Source organism: Spinacia oleracea, chromosome 1 (assembly GCF_020520425.1).
Source record: "Spinacia oleracea cultivar Varoflay chromosome 1, BTI_SOV_V1, whole genome shotgun sequence".
NCBI lineage: Eukaryota > Viridiplantae > Streptophyta > Magnoliopsida > Caryophyllales > Amaranthaceae > Spinacia > Spinacia oleracea.
The window spans coordinates 110,379,362-110,399,295 of NC_079487.1; the positions used below are offsets into that span (position 1 = coordinate 110,379,362).

The following is a 19,934-nucleotide window of genomic DNA, read 5'->3' on the forward strand; positions in this document are numbered from 1 at the left end:
CCACGCTACAGCCCCAGTACTCCCCCCTCACTCTTGCGCCCAACTTGCTTCTCCAACTCCTCCCTGGCCTCACCTTGGGTCTTTGCCGCATACAACGGTTGGAAGTTCTCATTCAGAAACACAAAGAAATGAGTGTAAAATAAGAGTCGTCACACATTGAAAAAGCTCTTCATATTCTCCGTGTTTATTAATTGGAGAATGGGTGTAACTCTTGTGTTAAGAAAGTGTGAGAGTGGTGTGGGTGGACACATAACACACGTGCGCAATGGGTTGGGTCGGGTCGGATCGGGTCGTGGTACTTGGTACTTGGGAATGGCGGACGTGGGGTGGATTTTGTGGGCCTTACCTATTCTTTTTGGTACCGGACTGTTTTGGTTAAGTCTTTGTTACGGGAATCTGTATTGATTACGTAACCGTTGGATTAATTAACTTTATTGACGTCCGTTACAACATTAATTATTTCTGCCCGTTTTTTGGCTGTTACAATCTTTATTGTTCCAACCGTTTATGATTGTTGTCTTTCCTCAATTCTGATTACTTAATCAGGATTTTGGTTCAATTAAAAACACATAAACATTAAAACACATTTTCCAAAAAAATACAAAACACAATCTTCTCATTGACTCCATCTGATTTTACAAGTGCACACAAAGTCGGCGTTGCGCTAATCCTGGAGGGCGACCGCATTCTGTTCTACTGCATCGGGAGGTAGCGCGAAATCGCCTTTTAGGACAGTTGTTGTACACGACGCAACAATTATTCATCAATCAGTTCTTCAACCAGGTAAGTTATTTGTTCTAATTTTTTATTTAATCACAACAAAACGTTACTGGCAGGATCACCCGTGTACCCCTCCATCACAAACTTGTTTCTCGCACCTCACATCACCCAACACAACGTCAACATCTCCTCCATCTAACCGGTTATGATTGCATAAAAACTTCACTTAACCTGAATCTTAACCAGTGACGTCAATTTAAAGTAAGACATGCTAATAACCAATGGTGTTATTGGGATAAGCTCGAAATCTCGAGAAACCTATGGTTATTTCAATTAAGCATGGAAATATAATTTGAAATCTAATGTGTGTGTTTTCTACAATGTACTTTGTAAAGGTAATACAAGTATGAGATATAATACGTGTTTTTTTTTCCGCTTATATGTAAGTTATTTGCTTATATTATAGTCAAAAGTTTAAGAAGACTCACAATTACTATCTCTACACTAAGGAAATACCATGATATACTCCGTATGGCCGTTCATATTAGTAGACTTGAATAGGTAAGGATGAACTTAAAGATCAGAAAAAGATTTGACACTGGTAGAGTATGAATATTTTAACCGATGAGGTCTCAGCCTAGTAATTCAGTGCATAATTGGTATCAGGTTCAAATTCCCACACCCCATTTGTAATTTGTAGTGCTCTAGTGGCTCATTTGCAAAAAGAGTGTGAATATTTAAAGATGAATTTGTAGAGAAGAAAATAATATTGGTGAATGGTAATCAAACAAAAGGTCTTGCGCGCACAAGTTGAACAATAAATTTATTATACATTATGATAACTTGTACCCAGCTTTATAACTTTTACCTAATTTTTTGTAGCTTGTAATATGTTTTAATTAACTTTTATATTATATAAAAGAATTGATAGATAAACATTTTAAAGGGTTAAATGATTAATATTTATTACATTATATTAAAACATACACTAGGAATGAGTGAATGACACATGTCACTTGCTGTTACAAAATTTTCCCGCCAAAAACTCTTTTTAAAAAAGACATGTCTACTTTTTAATTATTTTTTTTATTTTCTCTCATTTTGTATAAATGTTTATATATGGTTAAAAATATAGGATTATGGAACATGCCATTATTAGAAAATTTTGGTAATATTTTAGTCAAACTGTCATATCAATAATAGAAAGTATTCTTACTCAATATTTTGGTCAAATTAGCATATTAAATATATCAACATTTTTTTCAAATCATCATATTAAACATATAAAATATATAATATGTAGTAGACGAAAATTGAATATTATATGGTAAAATGAGTATATTCGAATTAAATGAGTACAAATGTACAATAGATTTAAGGGATAGATAATTCAATTAAATATTAATCTAATTATACATTACTCCGTATTAGTGATTATGAAGAAATCATTTTTATTAAAATGAAAAATTTAATCGTTAAAAAATACTCCCTCCGTATTTTTTTAAGAGATACATTTGGTTGGGCACGGGTCTTAAGAAGAATAAAAGAAGTGGAGTTGGGGTAGATATTTTAATAAGTAAGTACTATGGGGACCATGTCCTTTTGAACAAATGGGGGTGGGGGTGGGGTGGGTGTAGTTGTAAAATTATTTTTTTAATTGGATGGTGGGCCAAAAGGTGTAGTAGATATATTATTCAAGGCAAATTTGCTAAAAAGGACCTTTTATAACTCAAATTTTGCGAGAAAGGACCTTATATAATTTTTTTTGTGAAAACACACCTTAAAGTAATTTTTTTTGCGAGAAAGGACCTAAGGAAAGTTTCCGGCATTGACTGAGCTTTTCCGGCCATTAACTTGCACGTGAGCAGCACGTATGGCTTACGTTGGCTAAAGACAATGATTTTCCCGACTCTTGAATTTTCAAACTTGATTTTATTTCGGTTTTTTTTTCAACTTTAGGTTTTAAAGCTTAGAATTTTGGAGGAAAATTGGGTGTGATTAGCAAAATAATGCCACACGTGCTTCTCACGTGCAAGTCAATGGCCGGAAAAAGCTCAGTCAATGCCGGAAATTTACTCTTGGTTGTCTTTCGCAAAAAAAATTACATTAATGTGTGATTTCACAATTTTTTTTTATATAAGGTCCTTTCTCGCAAAAAAATTTATATTAAGGTGTTATTTCACAAAAAAATTATATAAGGTCCTTTCTCGCAAAATTTGGATTATAAAAGGTCCTTTTTAACAAATTTGCCATTATTCAATTAGGTGGTGGGGTTGATAAGTTACCAAAAATGGCAAGTGTATCTCTTAAAAAAATACGGCCGGAAAAGACAAGTGTATCTCTTAAAAAAATACGGAGGGAGTAGGTAACTTTTTACGTGCATAAGAGTAACTTTTAAACATTTTTTTTTTTGAGGGGAACTTTTAAACATTTTTAGTTAACTTTAATAATCGGTTACAAGATCAGAAGCGAATATTATTACAGTAATTAAGAGATGTTGTAATGGTGAGGGACACAGTCAAATCACATTTCAACGGATTTACCTGCTTTCTTCTCCTTCAAAACACAAATACTTGCGCCTGATTCTTCTTCTTCCATCACAACTCCCGAATTCAGACTAACCCCTAAATTTAATTTCACTTATTCCTGTAATTTAATCTCTCAATTACATTTTGTTGTGTATACAAAAAAAAAAAACTAGCTCAGAAGTTCTTGATCGTCATTTCGCAATGTTCTCCAAACTCTTCAACAAGCATTCATCTGATTCTCAGGTCTCCTTCTTTCTGTTTTTGTATATATATTTTTTAATTCTTATTTCTGGGTTCAGAAGATTTATTTCTTGTCTCTGATCATTGTTTAGGGTTTGATATTGATAATTTCTGGGTTTTTCCCTGAGAAAGGGCCCAAAAACGCTCAATTTGTAGCTTTAATTGCAAGATACTTTAGTGGATTTATGTATGTATTTATTTATTTATTTATTTATTAAAACTGGTTGTGTTGAGCTTTAGGATTTGTATGTGTTATTTGATATTACTGTATGTATAATGTATTGAAGAAAAAATGGCAGAGGACTTTTAAGTAGGCCGAGAATAAGTTATTCATTCAATCAATCATGCATCAGTTATTCAATTATTCCCACTACTATTCGAGGGGTTATTTTGATGGGAATTTTCAATGTGGTGGGAACAAGGAACATCATACCCTTGTCCGGTGTCAAGTATCCGACATTGGTACTTGAGGTAAAATGAAGAATTGGAGTTGCATAAGAGGAACTTCATACATATCAATGTTTTCTTATGCCAATTGTTAGAAATTTGGCTGTTTTGAGGCGGAGAATCAAAGTAGAGTGAGGGATGGTCATGTTACCTATTTACCTTCAACAAGATTTAGGAATTAGAAAACATCTACTGTTGCAGTAAATTATGAATTGTGAGTTGTCCTTTCTCGTGCGATTAGCAAATCCTGTTTTAATCTTTCGATACAATCTGATGGTCAGAAATCATGTATTTTAAATTTTAGGTTTTATATAGTGAAATAAGATCTTGTTATGCAGGGCTTGAGACCTTGAGTTATCTTTAGATGACCTTTCTCCTGTTTTTAGGTCTTTATTTGCAAGCAGTTGTGTCTACCAAATATACCTTTTAGATTTTATATTTTAGGACTTGCTAGTTTTCATCCATCATATGGTTTAAATGGTAATCTTATTCTTCGGGTACAAATCTTCACCTATTAAACTGTAACGTGAGTTGTGGATTGGTTCAATGATTAATCAGCTAAGGAAAAGTGCGAAGGGCTTTTTAAAATTCCTTCTTGCTTTGCCGTGGGGATTCTGTTGAACAAACTTTGAATACATAAAGTGAAGCTACTATGCTGAAGCCTTGCCTTGGATTTCCCTCATTTCATCGGAACTACTATTATTACGATTTGCTAGACACTTGTTCGTATAGTCAAAGCCATCCAGCGCACAAAAACTCCTCTGCTCTTTTCTATTCTTTTTTTGTGTGTGTGTGTGACGGGGTGGGGGTGGGGGAAGGGGAGGATCTTCTACCGTGATCATTCGGGGACAGTCCCCTGATAAGTTTTATGAAATTATTAACTATTCAAGCTAAAATATACATATAAAATGTTGGTGATATGTTGATTGAATGCATTTGTATTCAGTAGGATGTTAAAGTTTTAAACTTTGGCCCTCATAACGTTTGGATCCCCTACTGGAAGGGAAGGTTCAAGACCAACTTATTAAAAATGTTTTGAATGTTAGTTATATTACACATTGTTTACTCAATGATCTGAATTATGGTTAAAAAATTACATCAACCCTTTGCAGCTGAGACTAATGTCACTATTTCCATTTCACTATGGAGTATATATCTATTGCAAAGGTTTTTTTTTTTAGTACAAATGAAAGGTCTTCGAACTTTCTGCATAAGTAACAGGTACTTTAGACACAAAGTGATGGTGTTTGTGGTATTATTTATACTAATGAAAAGGCAACGCGTGGATGGTGCAGGGGCCTGCACGTAGATCTACGTGCACCTGCACCAAAACGCAAAAACATTAAAAGAAAACGCAAAAAACAAAAAAACGAAAAAGAACATAAAAAACTAAACAGAAAGAACTAGAGTAAACAAAAAGAACATTAACTAAACCTGAAAAGAACACTAATGTCAAAAAACTAAAGAAAATATACAAAAATGAAAATAACATATTATCTCTCCTGATAAGTGATAACTATAAAAAGAACAACTATTTTTCAAAAAGAACATCGTGTGAAAAATGCAACAGAAAAACAAAAAAAAAACATATTATCGATAATATTATTAAATATTAAAAAACTGTAAAAAAGTTAAAGAACACAAAATAATCAAAAAAAGAACAACAACTTTTTTACAAAACACAAAGACCAGAATCAAAAGAAAAATAAAATAACAAAAACTAAAAAAAAACGACAACAAAAAAAGAAAAAAGAACACAACACATGAAAAAAAACAGCATTTTCTTTTTCCTTATCAAACAAAAGAACATAATGAAAGGGACGAAAAGAACAACAACTCTATGTTCTTTTATTAGTTGTATTTGTTCTTTTCAAACCAATTAATGTTCTAATTAAAAAGACGAAAACGACGATATTTTGATGCACTTAAAACTAGATCTGTATTTTTATTTAAATGTATTTTTGTTTTTATCCCACACATCAGATCTATGTTCTTTTATTAAGTGTTATTTGTTCTATTCAAACGATTTTATGTTCTAATTAAAAAGACAAAACGACGATTTTTTGATGCAATTAAAACTAAATCTATATTTTTTTTAAAAGTATTTTTGTTCTTTTACCACGAATCAGACTATGTTCTTTTTTAAGTGGTATTTGTTCTTTTCAAACCATTATATGTTCTTTTTTAACAATCTATGTTCGTTGATATAAAAGAACAAACTATGTTGATTTAAAAGAACAAACTATGTTGATGACACAGTAAAAGTAAAGTTGTGAAAAAGAACATAACAATCTGAAAAGAACATTAGAGAAAAAAACAAGGAAACGTACCTTAAACACTTGATCAACATTTATCAGGAGCATCAACATTGAACTAGTGTTTTTCTTAATTCACTCATTTTCAACAAACAAGAAACATTTAGAAGGAATTTTAGAGAGAGAATAAGGAGAAAATGTATTTTTTACTCTTTCATTCACCATCTCATTCTTTCTCTCTCAAAAAATCTCTCTTATGTTGAGAGAATATAAATCATCTCCTCTCTCTCTCTCTAAAATGTATTTCTAAAATGACTAATGGTTATGACTCATAAGTACAATTATTATATATACAGTTGCTGAAAAATAGAAAATGAACAAATAGGAAGTAGAATCAAAGAATTGAAGAACAGAGAAGGAGAAAAGAAAAATTGTTAAAGAGTGCATAATGAGAACCGTGCACGTGTTTTTATTTTGTTCTTTTAACAGCTTATTATGAAAAGAACAAATGAAAAGTTTTAAAGAACAAATATAGAGACCAAAAGAACAAGGCAAGTACTTTGTCCCACAATAACATATGATTCGGAATCATCATTTTCATCATCCAGTTATGAATTATCAAGCACATTATTCATAATATCTGAAAAAATAATAGGTTAATATGTATAAAAACAAGAAAAAGAACGCAATCAAAAGAACAAAGGATAAATAAAAGGTAACAAGAAAAATAACACAATAAAATAAAAAGAACAAGTTATGAAATGCAAATGAAATTGAAATAATAGAAAAGAAGAACACAATAAAATAAAAGAACAAATTATGAAAAGCAAATGGTCTATTTTTCTACTATAATGTTCTTTTAATACAAGCATAATGTAACTGTTCTTTTCATTCGAGCATATGTTCTTTTAATACGTAAAACTGTTCTTTTCTGGAAAAAAAAACGTAATTACATAATCAAAATCTTCAAAATCAACGATTTCAACGAAATCAGTGTGTTATTACATAATTTGATTCATTAAAATCATCAAATTCATCAAAACACGATTATTACAAAATCAAAATCATCAAAATAGTCAAAATCATCAAAAACACAACTATTACAAAATCAAAATCATCAAAACATGCCATTTGTTATTACAAAATTGAAAAATTACCTCCCAAAATCTGATTATCAACTGTAGAATTCAGATTTGAAGAAGAAGAATCCATTTAATTTGATGTTGAAGCAGAAAAATTAACGAATTTTTGGGAATTTTCATGAATTTCTCTCTCTAAAACCCATTTTAGAAAACCTAGTTTGCACTTTCTCTCTCCTCTTCACAGTTTGAATTCAAAACTTAAAACCCAGAAGAATATATATCGCAAAAATAACACAAATCTAATAAAAGCGCGATAAGCATAACTGAAAAGAACAGAGCCTTTAGTGTTCTTTTGTTTAGGGGAATTGTTCTTTTGTTCAAGGGTATTGTTCTTTTTTCTGGGAATTTAATGAAAACGCGCGTTTTGTGTTTAATGTTGGTCGTTTTAATCCCGGTGCACCTAGAGCTACGTGCACACGCCTGCACCATCCAACTTGCGATGAAAAGGGAGTGTTTAAGATGAAGTTCATAGTACTTTTTAATTTTAGCATCAACATTCTCCAATAAATTAGGCTAGAGATAGCCTTTGGATCTCAGAAATTAATGCTTACTTGTGTGATATTACTGATCATTTTTATCTCTGACTGTCAACAGAATGACTCGCCAGAAAGTAAGGCTCTGATTGACTTAAACCCCCAAGTTATTGCTCACTATGGAATTCCTTCTACGACATCTCGTCTTGCTTATGATCCCATTCAGCAGCTTTTGGCAGTTGGGACCCTGTGAGTTATACTTCCCATCTTATTGCTGACTAATGTTATCAGGGTATTACTTCCATTATGCATTTTATTTTTATTAAAGGATGAATCTGGTGTACCGCTTATGAGTATATGTGGTAAGATGATCATTTCAACTTTGTTGATGAGAACAAATATTGCTATTGGCTAGTTAATAGGACTCGGCATTTGAAAGGTTCGACTGCTATTTTCCTTGTGCTCTAAGCTAGAGAAAGAATCACAAACTGGTAGCTTGACGTAGCTTCTTATTCTTATTAATTTATGTGTATAACTTTTTCCTCTTTGGAATTGATCAGGTTAGCTTTTTAGAAACTTTATCCAGATTTAAGACATCGATTACATACTTACATTAATGATTTGAATATGACTGCCAATAATTTCTGTATGCTTGTAACAGAGATGGAAGAATTAAAGTTATTGGCAGTAACACGATAGAAGGCCTTTTGACATCTCCAAAGGAAATACCTTTCAAAAACTTAGAGGTAGCTTAATATGATACATATGTAACTTCCCCCCTTTTGTCCTATGTTCCCGGGCAATTTATTTTTATTTTTTTGGCATAATTGTGGACGTATAGTATAATATATGCTTTACTGCTTGTAAGACTTTATACTATGGGAGTTCCTTTTTTAACCTTGAGAATTCTGCATGGCTTCTAAACAGTAGTCGATCACCATCAAAATCGAAGTAGACAAAGGTGAAATATACAAGATAACTTTTGTGGTGGATTGGCACTCCACAAAAAATCTACAGGAATAGAAAAGGAAGAAAACAGTTATATCATGCTTATGTTCTCTAATATGATTTGCACTAGTTAGCATAGTTTATTGCCGACTTTATCATATAGTCTTGACTGTGCCATGTGGTAGATTCTATGAAGAAGGTTCATCTTTTGAGTTATCCTAAGCCTAATATGCTGAATGTCTCCTTGTAGAAGTATTCATTGATATATTTTTATATATGTGGTACACTATTCGTCTTTTACGGGTCTCAGAACCAAAACCCCTCTATCTTGCAGGGTTAACGGCAGTAAAGCTATGTACGGGTTACCCTTCCTTACCTGCAGGGGTAACTTATTCATCTTTCCTTTTAGTACATTATTCATCATTTGGCCTCTCTCAGATTAGAACCCTCTATTCTGCAGGGGAAAGTCTGTGACTTGTTAGTATTGTTACCCTTCTAGACCCGTAACATTTTTAGTTAGTTACTAAAGGATTATTTTATTCTAAAAAGATTATTTTGATAGACGTTCGGTTAGATTAGGCATCTCCTTCCTCTGTTGTTTTTCTTATTCCATATGAGTGGCGCCGCAATGCGAGTACTTCACCTATTTCTGTACATGTATATCTTGACCTAATAAGGATAATATCGCAATTATCATATGCTGAATGCTCTTATGTTGGTATTTTGACTACTTTCTATTTATATTAACTGCATGCCAACTGCAGTGCTGCTGAAGCAGAATAAACGTTTTATGCAGCACCTTTACCTGATATACATAAATTCAAAGTGGTTGGATAATTATTCTAATAGAGTAATATCATTCTTCATTCTCGTTACTTATCCCTTTTTTTTCTTCTTTTTCTTCTTTTTATCAGTTCCTTCAAAATCAAGGCTTTCTAATCGGTGTTTCAAATGAAAATGATATTCAGGTACTGATTTTACATCTCAGAAATCCATCTATAAATTCAAAAATTTTCCACTGATTACATCTCAGAAATCCATCTATAAATTCAGTCTTAGAATCAATTAGATATATGCACTGATTCAATTATTACTAATATCGGCAGGTGTGGGATCTTGAGCAAAGATGTATAGCCTCCATGTTGCAATGGGCATCAAATATAACTGCGTTTTCTGTGACGGAAGAAACAAATTATATGTATTTACTCACAACCTAATAGTCCCTGTATTTTGTAAAGGTAAAAATGTGAACTTCAAAGAAGTCTTCTGATCTGAGCACGGTTGCACAAATCCTATCATACAGGTATCTAGGTGATGATTGTGGATTGGTCTCTGTTCTAAAGTATGATGTTGAAGAAAGAAAGATTTTGCGGCAGCAATATAGTATCCCAGCTCATTCAGTTTGTGGTAGTGACATCACTCAATATCTTCTCGACTCTGTGTCTTATGCATTTGGCATCAACGTACTGGTGCATGAAATATCTTAAGAATGCATATGGATGTGTACATTATGGTTGTTTCAATGGGCTACATTCTTTTGTTGCTAGAGTTTGGTATTCCATGGAACAGACACTTTGCAAACAGTTTTTTCAATAGTTAGGGTTCTATGACTTTTATCAGTTTCCAATGGTAGCATTGTATTCCTGTGTGGCTCCATAATTTGACAGGTTCTCCAATGAATCTTATCATTTAAAATTTAACATCCTTGAGTGAGCAAGTGTCACTACATTGGGAATTTGGGGGGGGGGGGGGGAGTAAGGGATTTAACACAAAAATTATCATCATTGTGAACTGATTTATTTGTTACTAATTATTTTGAGAATTAATGCTCTATGAGAAACTACATAAAGTGTCGAGTGGAAAGCTGGCATAGACTGTAAAACTATGCTCCAGTTCTGTGAGAGGGGCTGTTGATGTAATGAAAATGTTAATTATTAATAAGATAAGTGAAAGTGATTGAGAAATTTGAATTTGGAGGTCTTATGTGTTATGATATTAATGTATGTCGGTTTGTACTTGAAAAATGAAAATAACTTATCAAATTTATACGAGTCATTAGTGTCACTAGAAGCATCCATGTTTTGCTTTTTTTGAAACATTTCTCTTTAAAAAGATAAGTGAAAGTGATAGATAAATTTGAATTTGGAGGTCTTCTGTGTTATGATATTAATGTCTGTCGGTTTGTACTTGAAAAATGAAAATAATTTATCAAATTAATATGAGTCATTAGTGTCACTAGAAGAATCCATGTTTTTCTTTTATGAAACATTTCTTTATAATACATGGTAAGTTGTAATACAAGTTACTACTACTGTTGAGAGTGCAGAGGCTGCTGGAATTCCACTGCGTAATGACCAATCTGTTGTTGGAGTTCTTCCTCAGCCCTGTTCTAGTGGAAATAGGTAAGATGAGAAGTTTGAATTCCTCTCTTTGCATTCCACAAGCATTAGCTACTTTGAAAGGAATGTTCCAAGTTCATCTTAACAAACTGTTCTTTCTTCTTTTTCTGTTCTAGCGGAATTACGTAAGATGAGAAGTCGGAGTGCCTTTCTTTGCACTTCACAAGCATTAGCTGAATTATTTCCTAGTTCATCTTAACACACTGTTCTTTCTTCTTTTGCCTACTTTTAAATGTCTTACTATGGATGAGCCTTACTATGGATGAGCCTTTAAGAACTATGGAAAGAGAGAAATGAACAAAATGGTTACAATAGGAAATTGGACATTACTTTTGAGACTTGATGGATTATTTGTTGTCGATTTGTATGTAATCTACCGTAGTACACTCTGTCATTGATGTACCTTCCTTCTTGCAATTTACTAGATGTTACCGTTTGTTACATTTTGAGTTTTCTTGCAGATTGCTGTTTGCATATGATAATGGAGTTATTGTTTTGTGGGATATCTCTAAAGATCAGCTAGTTTTAGTTAGAGGATTGAATAGTCACCAGGTGAATGACAGGAATGTGGTTAATTTAGCAAATATTAGGAGCAATGAAGTAAAGGATCAGACATTTGGTGACGAACAAGGGGATAAGGAGATCATCTCTGTCTGTTGGGCGTCTTCAGATGGATCAATACTGGCTGTCGGCTACGTGGATGGGGATATTTTGTTTTGGAATTTGTCTGATGTTGCAACCAGCAAAGACCACAAAGCTGGAAAGGCAGCGGACAATGTGACCAAGCTTCAATTGTCATCATCCGACAGAAGATTTCCTGTAATTACTTTACATTGGTCAGCAAGTGATGCACACAGTGATCATGGTGGCCAACTCTTTGTTTATGGTGGTGATGAAATCGGATCTGCTGAAGTTCTAACGGTCTCTCTCTATCTTAACCCAGTCCCTCTGATTACAGTTTTAGTAGTGATGTCATTTGTCAATCTTATCATGTTGCCCCTGGATCCTACTTGTAGACTTGAGAAATCTGGTTTTGTCAACTAATCTGCAATTTACATTACATTCTCCATATGCTTATTTGCTTGCAATCTATTTCCCCCATATTGGTCCTCAACCATATAATGTGCACCCTAGAATACCAACAGGGATGCAAGCTTCAAAAAGTTAGCATAGTTGTCTGAGTCTGGAAACACATTCTTGATACTGGATATTGTATTTGGTTGATCCTGTGCCCTTTGAATGTCTTAGTTCATCTTTGTTTATTCTAGTCAATTGATTTCCAATCTAGGGCCTACCAGAACATATTTCTCTGCTTGTGGTAGTAAGGTCGTGGTCTTGAGGACTTTTACCTAACATAACTGATATTGGGGGGAGTCTTCTGAAGTCACTGGATCAATGTTTAGTGTTGGTCTTCAGGCATCCTATATATAGTTTTAGAATATTTCAAGACTTAAGAAGTTTGCTGTATACAGTAATGTTTTTTATTGGGGTCTTTGTATTTTTCCCCTTTTACTGGAAATTATTTGTTGGGTTGTTAAGTTATCTTCTGATGTATGCCCTACTTTCTTCTTTAGACAATTTGGGAACTCATTATCTTGTGTATGATCTGAACTATTTGTGCATGTATGCAAGTCCAATTCCGGCTTCATGGTATGATGTTGACAATGATATTAATCTACCTTGTCATTTCTCCAGATCCTGAGTCTTGAATGGTCTCCTAAGAGAGATGTTTTGAAGAATGTCAGTCGGGCAAATGTCACCCTTCAAGGTTCTTTTGCAGATATGATATTGCTTCAAAGTTTTAATGTGGTAGAAGATACAGGGACTACATCACTCTTTTTACTGACCAGCCCTGGACAGCTGCAATATTATGACAGTCCTTGCTTGTCGGAATTAATTTCTGATCAAGATAAATCTTGTACAACTCCTCTCAATTACAGAAGTGTTGTACCGACGTCTGAACCATACTTGACTGTTGGAAGGTTCATTTCGGTACCTGGAAACACCAAGTGTTCAGCGGCTTTATCAGAGGTGCGATATATTTCCCACATAAGTAGACTTATCTCTCATCCTCTCTCCATGCAGATTATATTTCATATGAATCCTATTCATGAATAATGCCGTTTGTTTTCTCAGATGGCTTCAGCTCTGGAGCTGCAAGAAATACATCTATCGAATGATAAGAGTTCAAAGTGGCCATTAAATGGAGGAGTTCCTTGTCATCTGTCCCTGCACGGGGAGAAAAAAGTTGAAAGACTCTACATAGCTGGTTACCAAGATGGATCAGTTCGAATATGGAATGCAACATATCCAATACTGTCTCCTATTTTTGTTTTTGATCCGGAGGTTTGTATAGTATCTTAAAGCTTTGACATCTCTGGTGAAGTGTTGGCTTCATGCTAATCATATCATGTGGTGGTTGTAGGTCAAAGGTATCACTAATGCGGGCGCAAAAGGATCAGTTTCTGCTTTGGAGTTTTCTTCTGAAACTCTGATGGTAGCAATGGGCAATGACTGTGGCACGGTAAAAAATTCAAGTCATCTGTTTCTGTATACCTTCTACTGTTATATTAGTAACTCAGTTCTGTTGCTTCCTTGCTGGTAATACAGGTTCATCTTCACAGTCTTGTTAGAAATAGCAGTGAAACCAGGTTGCATGTTGTGTCTGGAACCAAAACTGAAGGTGTGGCCTTAAGCAATTATGTTCTCCATTGTGTTATTACCTGACTTGCTACGGAGTATCTCCTTTTGTGCAAACCATTTATCTGGTTATTCTGGTTGCTTGGTGTATAAAGTAATACACAGATTTCCTATTGAGAAAAGAAGTTGTTTGGCAGCGAATGGATGAATGAGGAATATAAGTTATAGTGTACTGATTTTCAGAGAACAATTGTAGTAAAATCTGATACCTTCAAAATAATTTTAATCAAAGTGATAAAGCATAAAGCTTGTTAATCACCAAGAGAGAGTGGATACAGTAGTTGTTTTTGTGTGTGTGTGTGTATGTGTGTGTGTGTGTGTGTGTGAGTGTGTGTGTATGTGCAAGTGATGAAGAGTTGTCCGTCTCTTTGCAATTAAATAAGCATTACAAAATGAATTTTCACACGTCTGAGGAGACATCTTTTACAGATAAAAGCTAAGATATTAACATAGATCTGATTTTTTCCTTAAGCAATGTGCAGAGACTTTCTTATGGATACTATAATCTGGTGAGATTCATGCTAAGGTTGGTTCTCTGGGAGAGAGACCTGGAAGCTATTCTGCGTATTAACTTTTTCACTATCTCGGGAATCAAATCATAAGCAGATAAAATCCATTATTGAAGATTTGGGTAATTAAGTAATTAACTACTGAGATCCCAGGATGAACATGGTAGATTAGATTCTGGAATCTGTCTTTAGTCATGGCTCTGTATTTCCATATGAGCCATCTCTCACTCACAGAATTATGCCAATTTAAGTCGTCCAATTTTGGGTTCTTATTTCTTTCGTGTGATGTAGCTTGTTTCTTAACCCACCCACCCCCTTCAAAACAAAGTTATGACTGACTCTGCTGTGTATTGTTTTGAAGTCTGCGATTTCGATCAGGACAATGGATCTCATTTGTCAGCTGTGTTTACTTTAAGTACTTCTCCTGTATGCACCTTGAGATACACAAATCTAGGAGCCAGGCTTGCAGTTGGATACAGGAGCGGTCAGGTGACTGCATTCTCATAATGAACATGTTGAAGAATGCCTTTCGTACATTCTTGATAGAATAGAAACTTGACAACTTGCGTTTATTGAGATTTGGATATTTCTGCACCTTTTCAGGTCGCTATGCTAAATATAAGCTCGTCGTCAGTCTTGTTTCTCATAGATACACTTTCCGGCCCGGGTTCCAATGTGGTCTCATTTTCACCAGCAATTTCTCTAGAAAATTATGACTTGGTGGCCAGCTTGGATCAACCGATAACTCATGGGACGAGTGAACCTGGAAAAGAGCTTATATGTGCCTTAACAAATGATTTGCATATTACTGTTCTAGATAGCTCCAATGGAAATGTGATTGGTTCTGTCTCTAAAAACCAAAATAAGGAGTCAACAGCAATTTCCATGTATATTCTAGGCAAGTAGTACTTAAGATATCGGCACATTAATTTGTCACGTTCATTTGAAGCCTTATGTTAATACTTAGATGTTATGGTTATTGCAGAGGGTACTAAGTGTATCGCTGATGTCTCTGGTGGAGTACATCTGCAGATGTTGTCACGAGAGAACAAGGAAAAAGCCGAACCTGCACAAGTTAGTAGCCACTGTGAAGATAATTTTGATGGAGTTGACCAATCAACAGATTTTGTGCAGAGCACAACGGACTTGCAGATTTTACTTTGTTGCTCGGATGTACTGCTTTTATACTCCTTAAAGTCTGTGATTCAGGTTCTTCCCTTATGCTTCTATCTTTTTTAATCTCTCATACACACCGACATCCCTTCCCTTTTTATGACTCCATTGGTTTTGTGCAGGGGCATGTTGACCCCGTCCGGGAGGTTAACCTTCAGAAAACCAACTGCTGGACAACCATTTTCAAGAAAGATGAGGAATACAGGCTGCTTGTATTTTATCAAACTGGTTCGATTGAGATTAGGTTGATCTTTCTCTAAACCCAATTCTTCTCACCAATTTCCTAGACCAAGAGATAGTAGTGTTCTTTTATGGACAAGAGTGATTAAAATTCCTTGTCAAGATTGACTTGGCATTGGCAATTATTACTATTAGCGTTTCTTGGTAACCTATAGTACCATCGAAGAAAACATGAAATACAACATTAAATGATAGTCAAATACTCAAATATTAAAAACAGGTAGACCAGTAAGGTCATAACATTAAAATACCTAATGATGTTATTTCGAATATCTTTTCTGAAGGTTGAGAGAACCTTTTTGCGACTGATGTAATAGTTTCTTGATCTTCCTATCCGTCAGATTCTTCCAAGTGAGAGTACTAGATATAGAATTATAGATACTGTACTGAGTTACTGACACTTATCCATAAAGAAATTGGAAGCCTTGCATTTTCAGACCTCTGGGGTATACACCCAACTTTATTGTGTTTGTGTACCTGACATTACTAAACAAGCGCATATATTGTAGGAATTTATAGCTTTATATATCACTCTGCTTTTGATTGTGCAATCTGGATTATTCACGACTCTATACTGATCAGAAAATGAAGGTGATATATTCTGGTGATTAATATTCTGAATGACAGGTCTTTGCCAAATCTTGAAATTGTGGGGGAGATTTCTCTACTGTCCATTCTACGATGGAATTTCAGGACCAACATGGATAAGACTACAAGTTGCACAGAAAAGGGCCAGATTGCTTTGGTGTGTCTCTTTCTTTCTTCATTAATACTAAATTTACTCACATCTACATACTTTGTATTAAATTCTCGACTGTGTGTTGCATGCACTTAGAAGCTAATACGTGTTGAAATCTGACCAAAGGTAAGATTCAGCCCACAGTTTTTTAGATTTTGGCAAGGTGAAAAAATAAACTTTTCGGATTTACAAAAAGAATCTTCTAAGAATCTTCTAAGATATTTTTGTTCAAGTGGGACTAGTAGAATGGAACCTAGAATTATTTGGATCTGATGGATCAGAATCCTCGGTATAATCATTAAGTTCCTACCTAGTAACCTCAACCAGGTGCTTTCATCATTCAATTTATAACAAACCTTTACCTAAATAAATAGCAAATCTATTTTAGGCAATGCATGTTTATGTGGTAAAAAATGCTTAGACTACCTGAAAGAGTGTAATGTTACTTTCAACAAGGACCTCAAAATTAATGGGAGTAATGGATTGCATCATGTAAGTTTCAAATCACTTTTCCATTCAATTAACAATTACCGATATTCAAATGTTCGATAAGGTAGAGATATCAGAGTAGATGCTTATGATTTTATTCGACCAGTTAGTTATCTAAAGGATGGAATCCAAAATAAGAGCAGCAAACTATATATAGGGGAACAGAGGATCTAAAGTTCTGAACAGATAGCACAACTCTTTTTATTGTTTGTGGCAATCAGATTTTCTAAACCATGCGTTTTACAATCTGACTGAAATCGTCATTTTTGGTTTGTGTGATGTAGTTTCGGCTGCCAGCTTTGCTTGTTACTTTAAACAACATCATATCTTTGTCTCTGCAATTCATATCTTTGTCTCTTCAATTTGCAGGTAAACGGATGTGAATTTGTCATTCTGTCTCTTTTTGCTGGTGATAATGATTTCAGGTCTCTACTTACTATGCATCTAGCCCCCTCCTCTTTTTATTTTCCGAGTTCATCGATGTAAATGATCATAATTGTGCCCTCATCTTGAGAATCGGGGTGCAGCTGGAATTTCAAGGCGAATTCCTCACATATTTTTCGTTTCCTGTTATTTTATTCTACTCCCAGGATCCCACAATCTTTACCATGTCTGTATGACGAAGCCCTGGCAGCTGCTTTAGATATGAACGTCTCTCCAAATCAGAAGAAACAAAAGGTAGTGTCATTTCTAGGAACATGTTTTTTTTTTAGTTTCTCTTTTCCCCAAAACTCTGAAGATTTCATATTGCTATCAATTTTGAATCACAATAAATAAATAAAATAAATTTTTAGGCCCCATTGATAAATGCACTAGCATACAAAGATTTATTTTAATCTTTTTAAAGTCCCCATTACTTTAGTGTTTGGAAGTTGGAGTTTCTATTTACGCAATAGGGTTAATGCGTGTTTCTATCACCATGCAGCAGGGAAAACCAAGAATTTTTGATGGAATAATGAAGGGTTTAAGAGCGAGTAAAGAAGCTCGAAGTACAGATTCGGTGGAGGGCTCAAAATCTCTTCTCTCAGCATTAGATAATGTATTTTCAGGTTCTAAAACAGATACTTCTGCAGACACAAAAGACACTGGAAAAGTCGTGGAGCTTAACATTGGTCAGTTAATTAGTTCCTTTTGTGTTCTTGCTCCTCCGATCCTCCCTTCTCTTTCTGAGTTTGTTTCTCTTCCTTTCCGCTGAACCAGATGATATCGAAATCGATGGACCTCTACATGTCTCGCCTATAGCTCTCAAAAGAGAAAGTGAAGACAAAGGTGATTAAGAGAATTTAGAAATCTATTTTGCATTTAGATATCTCAAGATAATTTTAACTTGTGACTTTAAAACTTGCAGATAAGAGCACTGAAAAGGAAAAGCTATTTGAAGGTGGAACCACTGAAACAAAACCAAGACAGCGAACAATCGAAGAAATCAAGGCCAAGTACAAAAAGACGGGGGTAAACAATATTGCAGTGGATTTCTGTTAATTGTTTATGATGTGACAAAATTCCTGACATGGCGTTCTTTACAGGATGCGTCATCGGCTACAGCTTCAGCTGCCTCTGCTGCATCAGAAGCAAAAAACAAGCTTCTAGAAAGGCAAGAAAAGCTTGAGGTATGGTACTCTAATGCTGTGTATATGTGATTTTGGTATGGAAATGCCAAGCTTGAAATACACTAGCAGAAGAGTGTTTGAGTAGCTGTTTCTTTTCATTTTCCTAATATTGCATTCTGAACTTTTAACAGAATTGATAAGTGGTGTCCTTTGTTATGAGTAGGTTCTTTTTACATACTTTGAGTTAATAAATCACGGTATAAGAAGGTGATTGAATTTCTAAGCACTTTAACAACACCAAATGACAAGTGTTTTGTGAAAAATTACTGTTTTTAGGAAATATATCTTACACTCTTATAGCTACTTCATAAGCCTTAGGGATACGTATAACAAAACCCTTGAATCAAAAAGGTAAAAGTTTTTACTGCTTGTTTGGTTGATAACAAAACATGAAAACTGGAATTTCCTAGAACTTCATACTATAGGATATTCTACTTCCCGCGGAATGGAGGAATTTATTTACCTAGGTCCCCCTATGCTTTAGGACACAAGTTTTTCAGATTTGTGCTGCACTGTCCCTCTTCTATCAGTTGGGTAGGTTTAGGACCTTTTTTGGTGTAATATCAAATTCATTTCTTGTTTTCTTGCTGCAAATGCATATTCTAATTATATTCCCTTGGTTATCTTCTATTACTTGTTTGTAATCCATCTTTCTCTGTTGTTTTTCCCATGCAATATTTCAGAGGATTGGCGAAAACAGCGAAGAGCTAAGAAACAATGCAGAAAACTTTTCCTCCATGGCTAAAGAGTTGGCAAAGAGGATGGAAAATCGTAAGTGGTGGCAATTATGATTTATGAGCGAAAACAACCAACTATTATGTAACGCTTTATTTAATCGATCTCATTTAATGAGCGCGCGATGAGATACATAGGTGATCTTGTTCTGATTTAATATTTTTGATAATTAACCACATATTGAAGTTGTATGTTGCATCTAGATCAGTGTACATTGTTAAATACTATCATGTTTGTAACTAACTTCTTAGGAAAAGGTGGTTCTCTCTTAACACAAGGTTGACTACTCACTGTAATATTGCAACCTTATCATGTATTCAAATTGTATGTTGTATCATTTTTTTTTTGGTTGACGATTTACGGAGATGATAAAATCTTGGTTCATGTACCCAACCCCATACTTGAGAACAAGGCTTCGATATTGTTGCGGTTGTATTAGACGGTAATGAAACTGGCCAAGCCCGAGTCTTAGGGAACAACCCATCAGGCCGTCACTATGAAAAAAAACTACTCTTTTCGTCACGTTTTATTCTTTACGTACTCCGTTTTTTAATGCCATTTTAATTTTTACGTTTGGAATATTTTCG

General features: G+C 34.4%; 1 protein-coding gene across 5 annotated transcripts; it reads left to right on the top strand.

Annotated features, from left to right (window-relative positions):
- The first annotated feature begins 3,188 nt into the window (after window positions 1–3,188).
- On the top strand, window positions 3,189–19,684 carry LOC110801671 (uncharacterized). Of its 5 annotated transcripts, none has more exons than XM_022007062.2 (24): window positions 3,189–3,491; window positions 7,927–8,054; window positions 8,467–8,551; window positions 9,668–9,721; window positions 9,860–9,951; window positions 10,057–10,160; window positions 11,080–11,155; window positions 11,614–12,073; window positions 12,848–13,183; window positions 13,289–13,498; window positions 13,578–13,676; window positions 13,763–13,835; window positions 14,723–14,850; window positions 14,965–15,259; window positions 15,347–15,570; window positions 15,657–15,778; window positions 16,402–16,519; window positions 17,372–17,427; window positions 17,593–17,680; window positions 17,928–18,114; window positions 18,203–18,271; window positions 18,351–18,454; window positions 18,529–18,612; window positions 19,296–19,684. In XM_022007062.2, the coding sequence occupies exons 1-24, from the start codon at window positions 3,450–3,452 to the stop codon at window positions 19,401–19,403; spliced, it is 3,342 nt and encodes a 1,113-aa protein (XP_021862754.2). In that variant the 5' UTR covers window positions 3,189–3,449; the 3' UTR covers window positions 19,404–19,684. The 5 variants fall into 5 exon arrangements, with proteins under 5 accessions (XP_021862754.2, XP_021862755.2, XP_021862756.2 ...); XM_022007063.2 differs by having other exon boundaries at window positions 3,226–3,491; window positions 17,931–18,114; XM_022007064.2 differs by lacking the exon at window positions 8,467–8,551 and adding an exon at window positions 9,088–9,137 and having other exon boundaries at window positions 3,227–3,491.
- The last annotated feature ends 250 nt before the right edge of the window (window positions 19,685–19,934 follow it).

Coding starts and splice junctions, on each gene's coding strand:
- LOC110801671 (XM_022007062.2), top strand. CDS start 3,450: ATGTTCTCCAAACTCTTCAACAAGCATTCATCTGATTCTCAG. Junction 10,161..11,079: donor CCCAGCTCATTCAGTTTGTG/GTAGTGACATCA, acceptor TTGAGAGTGCAG/AGGCTGCTGGAATTCCACTG. Junction 13,499..13,577: donor TTTTTGTTTTTGATCCGGAG/GTTTGTATAGTA, acceptor TGGTGGTTGTAG/GTCAAAGGTATCACTAATGC.